At 38.0% G+C, this 17,310-nt stretch overlaps 1 protein-coding gene across 4 annotated transcripts in view; it reads left to right on the forward strand.

Annotated features, from left to right (window-relative positions):
* The window catches only part of ESRRG (estrogen related receptor gamma), a 568,605-nt gene that overhangs the window by 403,465 nt on the left and 147,830 nt on the right, over window positions 1–17,310 (forward strand). For all 4 annotated transcript variants that reach the window (XM_054507915.2, XM_054507916.1, XM_064593871.1 and 1 more), the window contains one exon: window positions 10,788–10,904. In XM_054507915.2, coding sequence (XP_054363890.1) covers window positions 10,788–10,904 — 117 coding nt within the window. The remainder of the gene's footprint in view (window positions 1–10,787; window positions 10,905–17,310) is intronic.

The raw sequence follows: 17,310 nt of genomic DNA on the forward strand, positions 1-17,310 counted from the left end.
CAGAAAATGGTGGAACCAGCACTTGAATCCAAGTTGACTCCTATCTTATAATCATTGTTATACTGCCTCCTGCAGTTTAAGTACAGAGCAGTTACCATCATTGTGTCCTGCAGGATTTCCCCCAACTCTGTATCAACTTTGGAGAATGCAGACACATACTGTGAATACATCAACTCGATCTTGAGCGAAGGAAGTCTCCAATACCAATATCTCATTTCTGACAAAGTTCTTGGCACATTGATGGCATTCAAGAACAGAAGCATTTAAGGACAATATCAGGAAAAGATGTGCTTGCTTTTACTTGTTGAAGGTGCAAGGAAAGCTCTGAAATCAAATTCGTATTTAAGAGTCAGTTGCTTTTGGAGTGCCAGGGTGGCTCAGTTGGAAGAGCATGTGACTCTTGATCTTGTGAGTTTGAGCCCCACATTGGGTGTAGAGATTAGTTAAAAATTTTTAAAAAAATTAAGAAAGAGGCAGCAGGTGCTTTGTCATGTAGGATATGATCCTAATGCCGCTGTACTTGCCATATGGACTGCTTGTACTATTTGATAACTGCCACTGCAAAATGTACATTTCTATTAAAAAATAGTGGCTGCATTAGATTTTTGTTAGCATTTCTTTCTTTCACCTAAAGTATTTTGTTCACCAACTGTTTTTTAGTCATATGTGTTAAAAAAGAGATAAGCAAACTCATCAAAGTTGTTCAGAATATGTAGGTAGAGAAAAAACATGTGAATGTTGATGTTGAATACTGAGCACAGCACATTTGGGGGCAATGGTTAGCTCAGATGTAACATCTTTCTTGTGGTGGTGGTGTTCTTTGAGCTTTTTTATAAATACTCCTGTGATACCATCCCTACTCCATCGAAGCTTAAAAACTGAGATGCAGTGGCTGCACACATCACGTAGGGTCTGCAAAAGGCCTAGTTGCCTTTTCCAAGAAGATGTCATCACATCAAAGCTAAAAAACATTGAATTTCTGGTTACCCTGGATGGAGAGATATTTGTATTCTCCATCATCTTCATCAGTGAGTGTGTTTTTATTAGACACTTATTCCCTTCTTAAGTGCATTTCAGAACACACCCGGCTGAGTATGGATTACTTTTTTCTCCCATCATGAACAATAGCATTATTTTGGGATCTTTAAAATGCATTGTTTACAACCTGATGCCTGTTGCTTTGGTGACATGGTCTGTTTGGTTTCTGTGGAATTAAACTGGCCCCAAACCATAGTGGTACAGAGACAAGTTGAGGGATTTCTTTTTGAGGTGTTGAGAGATTCCATTCCCCAAAAGCAACCCTATCCTGTCCCGCAGCTGCCCTTGTACCGTAAGTCTGAGAACAGCAAAAGACAATGCCAAGATCCACCCTTACCTTACTGCTCCAAGGCATCAAGATTTTCTTTCCAACCAGCAACAATAGCAACAACGACAGCTACACAAAGCACACTCTCAGAAGATAGGAATTTCATTTTTTTATTTCTATTCCAAACAACACTTAGTTAATTACTTTTAAAAGATTGGAGTCCAGCAGCATTGCATCATAGTTAAGAGCATGGATTTTGGAACCAGAGTGCCTGGGTTCGCATTCTGGCTCAGGCACTTGTTAGTTACATGATTTTGGGTATGTAACCTCTTGTCTCAGCGCTTTAATTCTCTCATCTGCCAAATGAGGTTCATATCTGTAAAACACATAAAGTAGTGCCTCACACTTAGTGTTTACTATAGGTATTCATATGCAAATTTTAATGGGTACATTTAGGGACTGTTGGACTGGATGTCAGGATATTTGAGTTTTATTCTTTTTTATTTTTTTTTTTTTAAGACTATTTTTTTTATCTGAGAGAGAGAGAGAGAGCGCAAGAGCAGGGGGAGAGGCAGAGGGAGAGGGAGAAGCAGACTCCCCACTGAAGAAGGGAGCCCAGATGCAGGGCTCAATCCCAGGACCCTGAGATCACAAACTGAGTTGAAGGCAGACGCTTAACCAACTGAGCCACCAAGGTGCCCCGATATTTGAGTTTTAGTCTTTTTTTTTTTGTCCAATAAACTAGTCCATATTTTTGTAAGGAAGATCCAGTGATCATAGGTTAATCAGTACATATTTACTTGTCTATGATCTTGAGGAGGCTGAACCAATTAGAAATGAGGTTTTCCTCAAAGTCTAATATCCTTTAAATTTGTGTTGCTTAATACCCAATGATATGTTGTTGGTAGATTCCTATCAGTTTTATTCTGTCTCATTGACTATACTTAGCTTTTTTTGATGAATAATTTGGGGCTAAATATTAAAATGAGGCAACGAGAAATAGGATCACTAAAAATCAAATCGACAGGTAATGAGTGGCTTCTTGTGGGCCATTGACTTGACCACACATTCTTTTGGACACAAGGGATTCTGAGGGGTGTAAGTCCCTATCTGCAAGGAATATACAGTTGGAACAGGAGGAGGTTGATTCAGTAGACACAAAGTATGTTGAGTTCTAAGAGAAGGACCCACCTGAAGACGAGTGTGAGATGAGTTAGTTACACCCATAAGGACACGGTCTTGTGGGCTCTTGGAAAGCTTCGTTGAAGACACGATAAAGGAGGCACATGAAGAGGACCAGCAGGAAAGAATGCTGCTTTCTAGGAATTTGTAGTAATTCAGGGTACATGTCAGACAAGGTGGGAGTGGGCTTTGGATAGGGTTAGAAATTGACCTGAGACTGTGGGAAGGATAAGACTGAGGTGGGATTTTGAAGATCTTTGCAAATCCTTTACCTTCCATTATAATCAGGTTACACCCAATGATACGCAGTTTATAAGCTCCAGTGTAGTGACAGGAAATGCTCACAAGGAGATGTTGCTGGTTGATGTCTCAGAAATTCACTTCTTTTTTTTTTTTAAAGATTTTATTTATTTATTTGAGAGAGAGAATGAGAGAGAGAGAGAGAGAGCATGAGATGGGGGAGGGTCAGAGGGAGAAGCAGACTCCCCGCTGAGCAGGGAGCCCGATGCGGGACTTGATCCCGGGACTCCAGGATCATGACCTGAGCCAAAGGCAGTCGCTTAACCAACTGAGCCACCCAGGCGCCCCTCAGAAATTCACTTCTTAGACAATTTGGTGCTTTAAAAAAATGACTTGAGTTATCTTTCTTCCTCTCCTCCTAGTATGTGTAAAATATAGCCATGCACGCTGGAGTTGTTGGCAAGGCAAAATTGTCCTTCAGTTTCTCTGGGTGAATGGCATATTCATTTTCACACTTATTTTGTAATATTCCCAAACTCCAGATTTAGGTCTTAGAGTGAAGGTATTTAGTAATTGATGAAATCTTACAGTGTCTCTCCCTTTTGTTCTCAGAAGGGTGAACATGATCTATGATTTTAATACTTATAGTTCATATAATTGTTACAGTGCTATAAAGTTCATATGATTGTTCCTTTTTTATATTTTAGTAATCCGAGAGTAGTAAAGGTAAAGTAACTAGTTCAAGTTCACATGGCTAATGAATGGCAGAGCTATAATTTGGACCTTCATCTACCATTTCTCTTCTCCTTCTCCTCTCCTCCTCTGCCTTCACTCGTTCATTTCCAGGTGTCTTTCTAAACCCTATACAAGGTAGTATGTTAAGGAAGGACATGCAATGGGCATACAATAATTTTTTCCACCTTTTATTTGAGATGAATATGCACAGTGCCTAGTGTTGAGTCAATAGTTGTGGAATAAGGCAATAAAGGAATGTCCATGTTTACAAACTTGGGGGAAACTAAGGTAGGATATGTTTTGTTTAAACTGGAAAAAAGTATCAAGGCTAAATAACCCCCCCCTCATTTTACAACACTGTTTTCCTTCTAGTCTATTTTTTATTTTTTAATTAATTAATTTTTTTTTAGAGAGAGAGCATATGAGTTGATGGGGGAGGGAGAGAGAGAATCTTAAGCAGGTTCCATGGTCAGTGTGGAGCCCAGTGTGGGGCTTGATCTCATGACCCTGAGATCATGACCTGAGCTGAAATCAAGAGTCAGATTCTTAATGGACTGAGCTACCTAAGTGCCCCGCTGCTAATCTATTTTTGATTTAATTCAGCAGGTTGATACAATCTTGTAGTTAGATGTATCATAGAGGGAGATGGTTGGTACCCATTATAAGCTCAGTGGCCCACCCAATACGGTTCACTGGAAGATGAAACCAGAGTGTATGGTCTTGGTCTGCAGTCAGTAGATACTACTCAGAGTCTATGAGCCTGCCTGCTTGTAGGCTTCTTTCTGATCTTCTCATCCTTTAAGACAAGCCATCATTTATTCGCATGTGGGAGCCAAGCCTGAGCTTCAGTGTGAAAATGCAACAGTCTGTGCCAAAATACTGTTATGGCTCTTATATACTATGTTTGTGATTATCAGAATTTAATCCTATAGAACCTGAAAGAACCAAATACCAAAAAGACTTTCTATACCCTATCTTCCAGCTCATTTTTTAGAGGGTAGAAGGGCAGCAAAAAGGCAAAGAACGTGCGACTTTGGCATAATCTTGTACATGAAATTGCTTTGCCAAGAGCTGGGTATGACAATTAACTGGATGTGACGCTCCTTTCCTCCTGTCAGTATGCCACAGTCTCCATGTCACAGGTGCCTTGCTGCCCCTTTGGGAGTCTGACACCGCCATTCCTTATAATACTTTTGGGCATCGTCTTTCAGAGCTTGAGGCAGATTCTCACAGACTGTCATCAGTGATCTGGAGATCTTTGAAATTTGAAGGTAAATTTGAAATTTAATGGTGGACAGACATCATTTGGCCTCATGTCTTGTGATAAAGAAGGCAGTCAGATGTTTTGGGTGAATATGAATGAAATGTATTTTGACTGCCCCCCCCCCCCCCCCATAGCTTATAAATTGACTCCAGTGGCAGTTCTAAAGGGAGCTTCCGAAAGTGTCAGAACAATCCCTTGGGAACAGGTATAGTGTCCCTAGGTAACTTATTTTGAAGTCTAACTTGGGATTCTTTGAAAAAACTTAAAAAGTATGTGCACTGATAGAACTATGACTTTCTTGCTAGAGATATGTAATCAATTATTGTTCCATATTATATAATCCCAGTTATAGAGACCATTTCAATTTCAGGTGGAATGGGCAGAAAGCAGTGAGGAAAAAAGTAGCATTAAAAACAAGAAAGAAAAAAAAAGGAGAAAAAGGGAAGTTGTATTGCTGTATGGAAAAACCTTTACTATGAAACGGTATTAAAAAAACAGTCTTTTTTTTATATTTTTGATCATGTAAAACAAAAATACTGTGGATTATTGGCTGCATGTTTTTAATGCTCTGTAATTGTGTACCGAGGCAAATCCCATTATTTTAAAATCACTTAATATTGGAGAACAATTGGATAAACCGCGCTTGGAGTGCCCTGTGGGTCATCTCAAGCCTTTTGGTTCTGTTAATAAAATTAAAACAACTGGGGGAAATATACAAATGGTTTCAAATGGGTTTTACAATTAGGATGTCTGTATGTGTGAAAAAGAGGACAACTCTTAGGAACTACGTAAAGCCAAATGCACCATTACTGTGTATGAGTGACGTGAGTTGGGAGTAAGGATTTGACATATATTTTTATTTTGAGATGCCATGCTAATTTACATCATTCAGCCCTTTCACTGCCAAACTGTAAAAGTCCATTAAGTGACTGAAAGGAATATACAAATTATCCACTGGCACTCCAGGCTGGAGTTTTACATACACCCTGTTATTCTATCCGCCAGCTAGCTGCAAGATTCTATTAAGCGGTAAGTGAGAAAATTATATTGCCTACAAACTAATTGTACAAAAGACTCTGAAATAAGTAATCAGAGCCCAGGACTTTCTGAAAGCTGCCAGGAGATATTATAAATTGCTCTATCATTCTTGTCAGCCTGGTTTAAAAACCCAGAGCTTCCATGTTGATTTGGTTCCCTCTGCAACAGAGCTCACTTCCCCAGCTCTTGACAAAACTGGGAAAATTCCAGCTGTGTCCTCAGTAGCCGCCCAATTCAGTCCCTGGTGCCCTCTAACAAATGTGTCCCAGGAAATAGCAAGCTGTAAGCCAAGAAAACTCTGTGTCTGAAATGAGAATCCTTGCTTGTGAACAATAACTTCTGCATCCTCCTGATTGACTGTCCAGTGTTCATATTTCAGGTGCCCATAGTTGCTATTGGAAATATTTTTGTTGAGTTTCCACTTTCCATGAATTGAAGGAAAACAAGTGCCCCATAGAGATCATGTGGTCTACTGGTCTTTGAGCCATTACCAAAATAGATGGAACATTATTATCCAGGTGCTTGGGGCAGCACATTTTTAGGATAAAATGGTTTGTTGTTGTTGTTGTTGTTTCATAAAAAAAGCACCAGGGAAGGTATTTCAAGGGCAGAATCTGTGTAGACTCTAACACAGATCAAAGGCTTTGTTGGGTGGGCGATCATAGCCAACAACCATGAACCAAGTAACTCAATGGGAGGGCTTTGAAATTAGAGGTTTTCCTCCAGCAAATAAGTTCTTTACAATAATGTTGATTTGTTTTTCAAGATATAAACCAGTATTACTTAGTGAAATAGAGGTTATCACTCATGTATGTCAAGACTAATTTATGGAAATTTGGCTGAAGGATTCCTGATTCATCGTAAACAATTTCTATACACTTAAGCTGAAAATATATCAATTGTGAAAACATTCAGGACTGCTATAATTTCCATCCATTCACAGTGAAATTTTTACAAAACATGTTTTGTTGCCAATAGCTTTGGGAAGATTCCTCTACCCCAATATAGTTATTTATCCATTTTTCACAGCATAGTTCAGTCATTCACTTCTAGATTGAGAATTCATTGACTTTCTCAGGCATAATCTCTGCATTTGTGGGAATGCATATGTGTGTGCGTGCATGCTAGTCATGATTCCAGAACCACTGCCCCCCCCACACTAAATTGTATTGTTATTCGCTTACATGTCTTATCTCCTCTGTAAGACCTGTGGACTTCTCAAGAGCAGGAACTACCTCTTTCTATCCCAACCCAGCCCATGATCCAAAATTGCAGGTTCATGGATCAGCACCAAGAATCTAGCAATGAATAAGACAGAGCCTCTCCCTCAAGAGTTCATTCTGAGGCACTATTAAAAATTTCTCTGCCTTTATGTTTCCCTTTGTCATTGAAGAATTCAGAATGTAATGGTTAGAAAGGGAACTAGAGTACTTCTTTATATGTGATCTGAAGCTCTCATGTGGTAATTGTACAATTTTCCTTCTGTTTTTTGAAGAAATTTAAAAATCCTTACACAGTCATTCTTAGACGAGTCATTCATAGATTTAGCTATTATCATTGAATCGCTCCTAAATATTTTCTCCAGTGTGGCTCCAGTTCTGAGAGCATCTACTTTCTAAGTAATACTAAGTACTATAACAAGATAAAATTTAACCCTTTTAGTGCCATCTGTCTGTTCATGTTTTAAAACATTTTCATGTTTTATTTTCCTTTTATTCTTATCCTGTTCATATCAAGATGCACTTTATTTCCTTTAAAGTCTCTCACATTCATTTTTTTTCTTTTCACATTGTGCTCCCCAGAAGCCTTAGTATTTTTTTTTTTTTTGGTTTTCCCCTCAATGATCTCTTTCTGTTTTACCATTCATTTCCATTTTTGTCAAAGCTACTTTTTAAGGTTTTGAAAAATTAATTAGGTTTCCTAATACTTTTTTTTTTAATTTGTGAAATGGTTTTCCTAGTGGTCTTAATATTGCTTCCTGATGGGACATCTAGCTCACTTGACCTTGTGGACATTACTACGTTACAGCACCATAGTTGGTGTTCATAACAATGACATTGAGGTATCAAGAAAATACAAGTTTTTATGAAGCATACTATTTTACTTATTTACTACTTTTGGAAGAAGATTTTTCTACTGCATAAGAAATGGTCCTTGCCTCCAGGATCTTACCATCTAATGGGTAATATGCATGCAAAAAAGGTATGAAAAAATTCAGCATGTCTGTATGTGATGAGAGTACATGAAAAGATATGAGAACCAAGAAGTCATTTTCTGCTATGATGGTCTGAGAGGTTTTCATGAAAGATTTGAATGGAATTTGAGTTGAACAGTGAGCCTTAGAAGTAATTTTAAGAAGAAAAGAGGGGCAAAGATGGATCATTCTCAGAGGGAAGTCTGAAGGACACAGCAAAAAATGAATAAATTGACTTGGCTGCATCAGAAAGTTCATATAAGGTAATAATTGTAATATTGCTGGATAAGTAGATGGGAGTCATATTGGAATGGCGATTTTGTTTGCTAATCTAATATTCTGTATTTAATTCAAGAGGCCATAGAAGTGTAGTGATTTTTTTTTTCAATTAAGGTATTTTATTTTTAAATTAAGCAGTCTTAGGAAGAGGTAGGCAGCATGGATTCAGGGGGACAGAATGGAGGCACAATGCCCAGGTAGGGGAGAACTGCCATAGTCCAGGTGTGAGCTCACACATGCCTGATTGAGGTTCCTGTCAGAAGTGTGTTCTCGTGGAAGATGAGGATAGAATTTTTGGAGGAAGAGGATCCAGTTTGAAATGAAAGATGATTGTTTTTGTGGGGGTGGGAGGGAGATGGTGGGTCACCCTGGTAGAAGTTTCTAGCATTGGGTTAAAATGTGGGTCATGCTTTAGTACTGGAAAGTAAGCAAAGTGAGGACTTCATACTGACTTTTCTGGCAAAAAGGGGCAAGAAATGCTGTTTGGAAACCATTTTTTTTTTCCTAATTAGTTATTGTTCATCTCTTTCTAAGAAAGCAAAGACTGAATTTCTTTTTAAGTAAGTATAGGAAGAGGTAAGTAGAGTGGAAGGTTCTGGTATTAGAATACTAATTAACCTCTAGGAAGTTACTAGCAATACTCCCTGGATGCAAAATACATTTTCAGTGATGGTTAAAGAAACTCAGCAGTGAAAAATGGTTCATCTAAAGTTCAGAATCTAAATCCTTTTATTCTCAGCCATGATCCAGCCAGGCTGGTTCCTTTGACTTATCCTTGATTTTCTGGGTGTTAGTAATATCTCTGAAGAAGGTGATGGTGTGTGCCTCTGTTGATGTAGTTAATATTACTCTTATTTTTTAACCTCTTACATTAAAAAGTAGTTGCTTTTATTATTATAAATGCCCTGAGTTAGAATGCTAATTGAGCCAAATAATTTTGATAGGCTTATCTCAAGTTATAATACACAGTTTTTTTTTATATGTATATTTTAGTCATGCGTACTTAACCAGTTTTCAGTAGTTATAAGTGGTTAGGTATTACTTCCTGTTGAATTAGCAGTTGCTGAGTAGTTGAGTCTTTGTACAATCCAGCAATCCACTAATGTGATATTTAATGAGGAGACATCAGTCTGGAGAAAGGTAGTCAATATAAATCAGTGTTTACAAAGTGTGATTAACTCTGAAATATTTCATCAATGCTGTGGTCCCAGGCAGACTCTATGCTAATTACTAGACTCTGCGCATGTTTCAGGGGACTTGGATGGACCCTGAGTATTGCGAACACAGAGCAGCAAAATTGCAATTATGCTCGGACCGTCTCTGATGACAATTTATGCATTTGGTGTGATGACCTCCCCCTTCCCAAGAGGGCAATAAAGAGAATGCATTTTCATTAAGATACTAATGCACTTAATCACAAGGGGAAAGGGTTAGGAAGTAAGGAAAGACCTTCAAGCACTATGTGACAGAGCTGATAGGGGAGAGAGGCTTTATTTTAAAGGCAGCTTCTTTACAAAGCTGTAGGCAGCTCCAGAGCACATCCCACACACTATCATTGGCATTAATTGAAAAAAAATTTTGAGTTAAAGTTCGGATCTTCTTCTGGCTACATATTTATTGCTTCAAATGTGTAAGTAGGACCATAAGTAATGTCAACTCTGACATTAAACATATAGTTTCGTAGCAGTTTATTTTTATTTATAACACGTGCATGGAGCTTGAGTGTTTGGAATTCATTATGCAAATAATGTAACAACCATGATGATGACCGTCATCATCGTCATCCTCCTCCTCCTCCTCAATAAGCATTTACTAAGCAGAGAACTGTGTTGTAAGGCCCGGGTAAACGTGGACACGAGAGCCATGTCATTTCGGTCCCTGCCATCTAGGAGCTTACTGTAAGGCCCCAGATGCGCCTGCTGATCATTTTTCACAGTGGGGTTTATGCTGTTTAGTGTCAGAAAGACAATAAGCCTGATATACTGGAACATTAGTAACCAAAAGAAATCCAGGATTGATGATACAAAAATATGATTTTGATGTTCATGCTTTTATGGAAATAATTTGCTTTGAAATTTCTTTTGGGTTCTCAAATTCTGGAAGATTGTTATTGTGCATGGGTAGACTAAGCATAATGTCTTAAAGACTAACTTTAAACTTAATCTTTTGAGATACTTTACCATGTATCTTCCAATTATTCAGTGCATTTTTTTTTTTTTTAAGAGAGAGAAAGTGGCAGGGGGAGGGGCAGAGGGAGAGAGAATCTTAAGCATGGGGCTCCATCTCAAGATTTGGAGATCATGATTTGAACCAAAATCAAGAGTCGGGCTCTTCACTGATTGAGCCACCCAGGCGCCCCTATTCAGTGCATCTTAAGTGGTTGCCACAGAGCATCCAGCTTCATGACATTTGTGACATCCTAATGAATCTTATGTGACATTTTTTCTGAGAGGGGAGGCAGAAGTAACAGAGTGGGCATTGCCTTTGGGATGCTCACACTTCCTGGGTCTTGCAAATCTAACTGTTTTTCTTTGAACTCTGTGTTTTAGGTAATATAGAATATAGCTGCCCTGCCACAAATGAATGTGAAATCACAAAGCGCAGACGTAAATCCTGCCAGGCTTGCCGCTTCATGAAGTGTTTAAAAGTGGGCATGCTGAAAGAAGGTAAGGCATGTTGCTGGGGACTCTGTGTTTTAGGTTGGGAATGGGGGAAGGGCTAGAGAAACTGGGAAAAGATGGGGTCACAGTAAGCACTCTGAATCTGATGGCAGAATACATCTTTACGCCTGAGTTTTCTGATATGTCCTGGCTAACTGCTTGATATCAACAGGAAGGGACAAGGTAGGAAACATCTGATGTGCAGCTAAACCCACCAGGTATGCTTGGTCGTTCTGATTCTTTTCCTCTTTACGAGTTGCAGAAGGAAGAGGACAAAGGACACCAAGAGGCTGGTCCTTGTCTTTTTGTGTTTCTTATTTCTAAGTTTGCAGGGAGATCTTCCCCTCCATTGTTACTGAGATGTAATTGACAAATAAAAATTGTGAATATTTAAGGTGTATGACTTGATGTTTTGATATACATATGTATTGTAAGATAATTGCCACAGTCAAGCTAATTAACACACCCATCATTTCATATTGTTACCACTTTTTTAAAAAAATTAGTATTAGGCTGTATTTTTTTCCAATCTTACCTTTTGGACTTATGTTCTATTATAAAGAACTTTTAATAATGATACTGAAATTGTTGCTTTCACTTAGGGATAACGCCAACAAACACAAAATAATAACAGTGACCATGGATTCAGTTACGCCCTGAGCTCACACAGCTCACAAGTGGTAGAGCCCAGAACTGAACACAGAGTCAGATTCTAGAATTCATTGACTTCTTCCACCCATATCCAAGGTCCTGAAATATTTGTATATGTCAGCATGTCCAATGAAACTAACATTTTAGCTTGTGGCTAGAGAGAAATTATTCTTTTCTTTGGAAAGCCTAGATCTGTTTTTGTTTTTGTTTTTAAATGCATCTCTATGTGTGTGTTTTTGTAAATGTGTGTTGTTTTTTTTTTTTACAGTTTTAGATTTTACCATCTTTGTCTCTTCAGAAAACTTGCCAGGGTTTAAAATAAATATGATAATTTTATAAAGTAACAAAATGAAAATGTGGTAATCAAAGTTTGAAAGAAATTAGGTAAATTACATTTAAATGTATTGCTTCTGTTACTTTGTTCTCGGGGTTGGCCCTATTAGTTTATGTATTTGCTGTTACTGGAGATCCCTGACTTTTTAACTTCTAAATCCAAATAGATCTAAGTGTTTATTCCCTGAGAACAAACCAGAGCTTCAATTAGGTATGGCATTCCTAGATCTCATAATTTTTCCTGGTTTGTTCTTAATGCAAGATTTTTACTGTGAACAATGTCATAGGAAGAGGAGTGGATCAGTTATATTTGGGTATGTGGAATTCATGCCATATTTCTCCGCCCTTTACTAGATCACTAAGAACTAACCCCTCATTTGACTAGGAACAAAGAAGACTCTCAAATTCTCCTCATCTTTCACTCTCCTCTTCCTCTGGGGCGGGAGTGGGGAGGTGGGGTGGGGGGAGGAAGCTATAAACAAAGAGTGTATAACTTTATGATTAAAGCCTTATGAAAACATGACGCAAGATGTATTGTCAAGTAAAAAAAAAAATAAAGTACAAGTTCCCTAGTAGTATGATTCAATGTATATATGAGTTTATTTTTATATAAGAATATCTATTTATATTAAATTTAAAAATTTATAAAAATTTATATTTTAATAATTCATATTAAAATATCTGTAGAGAGAAGAAAGAGGAAGAATGGTAGAAGGGAGATGTGCATCGTGATGGGATATACATGGAGAAGTGGAAGGAGGGATAAATAAAGATGGGGGACAGTGTGACACTATGAATACAATGAGGAGGGGGGTACTTGCCCTTTTTGCTGTATAGCCTTTGGCACCATTAGGATTTTTCATAGTTGATATATCTTACATTTAGAATGCACTTGCTAAGTATTTATTAAGTTTCTCCCATGTGCCAGGTACCATTCTAGGCTTCAGCAGTGCCGCAGTGAGGAAGTTGGATGTGGTTGTTCTTGCTAGAGGAAACTGACATGGAAATGCCAGTGGGAGAGTTTTGACAAAGGAAAAAATACATATAAAAACCCAACCATAATGTCCCAACCCACAGGACAAGGAATTTTCCTTTGAGCTTACTCCTTTTGAGGTTGAAACTTTATCTTCGTAATTGCCTTAAATCCTATAGCAGAGTAACAAACAAAAACCTAGTTCACAATAACATGATAAGTAACTGATGGTCCATTTTTGGTCATTATATTGCCACTGAGTTGAGCTGTAGAGACTCACACTGAACTTAAGCTCATTCAAAAAGCGTTAATTAAAAGTTGGGAGTTGAGGAATAATTTTCAAAGAGCAAATCTATTTTTTTAAAGTGGGTTATAAAATGAATATATCAATTAGCACTTGAAATAGATGTGTCCTAGATGTGGATTTTATTTTCAAAAACTAAAGTACATGGAGCTATGTCTCCATTTACAGGTTGATAGAATTTTTTGACTAGTTTAATTTTACTACTACGATTTATTCAACTCTTTGCACTTCCAGGTTTATGGACGAAGTGAAAACAAAAAATAAATTTTCCCCTAAATAATTTCCCCATTGTGGTTTTTAAGCAGGAGCGATCCTGAAGGATGGTTAGAGTGCCTGAGGAGGTGTGAACTGTGTTTAATTAAACATTGTTGGTGAAAGAAATGGGCTGGTGCTTATCTGTAATTCACACCTCCTCAGTTGCTGTTATCAAGCCTTTATAGGGTCTGTTTTCAAGGGACTTGCTGCTGTACTTGCTGAAATACTCAAATAATAATACTGGAATACTCAAATAATAATTTATTTTCCTTTACTTCCTTATGCCCACTTTGATGGAAAAATGCCAGTTCTCTAAGCCCCTCCCCCCAAAAGGATGGCTATGAGTAAATACGGAATATCCTTTTCTTTCATACTTAAAAATGCAGTGAGATATTGCATTACACCCTGCATATAAATACACAATTATGTTTGGCCATCTCCTTGGCTCAAGACTTGCCTCCTCAGCCTGGAGAGAATGATACTGTCTTAAATGTATCTTTATGGATGGAGAGGGATTTCGGTCCCATGCAGTATGTCAGAGATCATGATGTAGTAAATCTGTTCAAATGTAAACCTGTTCAATTCAATTACCAGTCCATAATAAAATTTGCTGCTACAACCCCCGTGTTGACCACAGCAGTCCATACAGCCTGATGGCACAGCAGGCCTGGAAATTGACAGACAAAATCTATTTAAACAAAAAACAACATTAGTTATAGAATGTGAAATGAAATCAGATTTCAACAGCTTTGATGGGAACCTTCTTTCCTTTAACAGGTATTTTTATTTAACTAGCCAAATACATCTTAGGTAAAGTGCTGCCTGAGGGAAATAAAGAAGTTTCATGAAAAGGGTGGTTTATAGAAAAATGAGACTTTACTCTTTTAAAAACAATAATCCCTAGTTTTATTGACTGGTGTTTCTACTAATGATGTAGGGTGCCAAAGGGAAGTGGTGGCTTAGTGGGCAAACGATCCCAGTTGCATCACATTGTGCATAATTAAATTCTTACAACCTATGCCTTCTCGTTAGCCAGTACCAGAATTATGTCTGAATGAACTACATTTGATTATAACATTATAATTTTTTTTAAAGATTTTATTTATTTATTTGTCAGAGAGAGAGAGAGCACAAGCGGGGAGAGCTGCAGGCTGAGGGAGAAGCAGGCTCCTGGAGCCCAATGTGGGACTCGATCTCAGGACCCCGGGATCATGACCTGAGCCGAAGGCAGGCGCTTAACTTAGTGAGCCACCCAGGCATCCCTAGAATTTTTGAGTCAAAAAACTGTTACTGTTTGAAATGAACAGTTGTTTATATGGAGAAAATGACAGAATCCCACAACATAATAAAACTTCAAGAAGTACAGTTAAAAAAAAAAATGATAGTTTGTTCAAATCCAAGGGGTTGCACCATTCCACATCCTGAAAAAAATTCCCTTTTCTTTTTCTGGGCTCTACTTTGCTGGTAAGCCTCAGGAATGATGGGCCAGCATTAGTTTTTCAGCATTATGCCATACTGCATGTCAGCAAAAACCCATCTATTACAAGATATCTGGTCTCAACATTCCCTTTTCATTTTTTTCAGGTATTGCTTATTTGAAGGAAAAAACAAGAACTAATCAACGTGCACCTATAAATCTGGTCAAGATTTATTTTTATTTTGATCTCTCTCCTTGGTTACTTAAAGGCTATTGCAGGACATACTGATTCGGTTTACTCTCTGTCAGTGGCAAACAGAGACATTTTATGAAAGCAGTAATTATTTTATTTAGGTATAGAATTCACTGATCGAAGGATTGAAGGGCTTTCTGCTGTTTATTGGTATGATGGGTTTCACCTTGACAACTCAAGTATTTTTCTTTGACTCTTGTAGATGAGAGCAAGGTACCCACATTTATATATACACAGCATTATATTCCCCAGCCAAAATATAGATGAATCAAGGAAGCATGGAGGGCTAGTGTAGCTATTTCATGCCAAAAACAATGCTTTTCACTTTGCCTCTTTTTTTAAAGATTTTATTTATTTATTTGACACAGAGAGAGTACAAGCAGGGGGAGAGGCAGGCAGAAGAAGAGGGAGAAGCAGGCTACCCGCTGAGCAGAGAGCCCAACATGGGGCTCTATCCCAGGACCCTGGGATCATGACCTGAGCTGAAGGCAGACGCTTAACTGACTGAGCCACCAGGCATCCCACTTTGCCTATTTTTTTTTTTTTAAGGTTATTTAAACCTTTCTGATCTTTCCTTTCATCATCTGTAAAATGATGGTAGCAACAGTAGTATTTGCAAATGAAATGTTGTGAATATCCAGTAAGAAACTGCATTTTAAGTGTTCAGCATGCCATGTGGTATAGAATGAGGACCAAATCATCATTACCCATTGTTGCTAGAGACAGTAAGAGTCAAGCTGTGGGGTCAGGTGGACCTAGATTCCAGCTCTACCAGCTCCTGGCTCTACCACCTCCTGGACCTGGGCAATTTACATAACCTCTAAGACCGTCAGCCTATTTATTTGTGAACATGGGACTGAAGATAGAACGTACCTTGTGAGGTTTTTGAAAAACGAGAGAGCCAATAGAGACACGGGGTCTGGCACATGGTTAGTGGGTGACACTCTGAGCTAGAATTTGGATATACGACATTCACCTGCTGGACTAATACAAATTCATATACATTTTGTTATTTTTTGGCAATATCAATGACCTTAGGGGTCCTTTCCAAACTTTTTATAGAAACACATCAATAGGTGAAGACTTGTTCCAAAATTTCATAAGGGAATTTAGTTTTTTGGGTTTTGTTTGTTTGTTTGTAAGTAGGCCCCATGCCCAGCATGGAGCCCTACGTGGGGCTTGAACTCATGACCGTCAGATCCAGACCTGAGCTGAGATGCAGAGTCAGAGGCTTAACCCACTGAGTTTTTAATATCTACCCTTAGGCCAAACAAAGAAGGACAACAGTATAAAAAGGGAAAAAGGGATTTTAAGCAGAAGTTTTTACCAACAACAATGCAGGTGAAGAAAGCCTTTGATTACTGGCTGAGCTGTAGAAAGGAGGCCTTGTTCCTTTGTCTATCAGAGAAAAAGGACAAATCATACACATTTTAAAATGCACACAAAGAAATGTAAGAACTCTACTAATCTCATAGATACATTAAATTTTACTAAGGAAATTTTGATAGCAGAGCATCATGGAAAAAAAAAATCAGAGGATGGACATAAGTTTTAGTACACCTCCATAAATATTAACTGAGCTTCTCCCATGTGTCTGGCAAAATACCACACTTTAGCTTTTAATTCTGATTTTTCCTCTACCTAGCATTGTGATTTTGGGGAAGTCCATCGAGCTCTCTCTTCATTTCCACATGTGCAGGGGAGCAGTTAGACTACATTCTTTCTCATCCCTTCTATTCTAAAAGAAGTTTTATTTAGAAAATGATATAAGGTCTATAGAAACATTACACCAATATAGACATGAAGATACTTGTAATTGTGACATGATGTTGACAATATCTGTGAGGCTGGTCAAACCCTAGGAACCATGATTTGTAGACTTGTCTAGTGAGTTGTGCTCTTTTGTCAATTTTGTCTTAACCGGATAATTCTTTGGAAGCTTTTCATCTTTCTGGAAAAGCAGGAAGTATGTTATTTTTGCCACAGTTAATAGAAGTGAGAGTTGAAGGAACAGTGGAGTCATCAATAGATATTTAAATACTTAGGAAATGGGGTCTTGCATTTTTGCCTGTGTTTGAAAAACTTTTCCTCTGTATTCCCTTATAGTCCCTACCAACTCTTGTCAATATATTGAAGTGCAGTCGGTAGAGTTTTATTTCTGTGAGCATCTGAAATCTCATCGCAGATGAGATTGCTACTAGTCAGATTTATTTGAAGTTTTGTTGT

Source organism: Mirounga angustirostris, unplaced genomic scaffold (genome assembly GCF_029215605.1).
Source record: "Mirounga angustirostris isolate CCGP_5_RB_7025 unplaced genomic scaffold, mMirAng1.0.hap1 SCAF_6, whole genome shotgun sequence".
Classification (NCBI taxonomy): Eukaryota; Metazoa; Chordata; class Mammalia; order Carnivora; family Phocidae; genus Mirounga; species Mirounga angustirostris.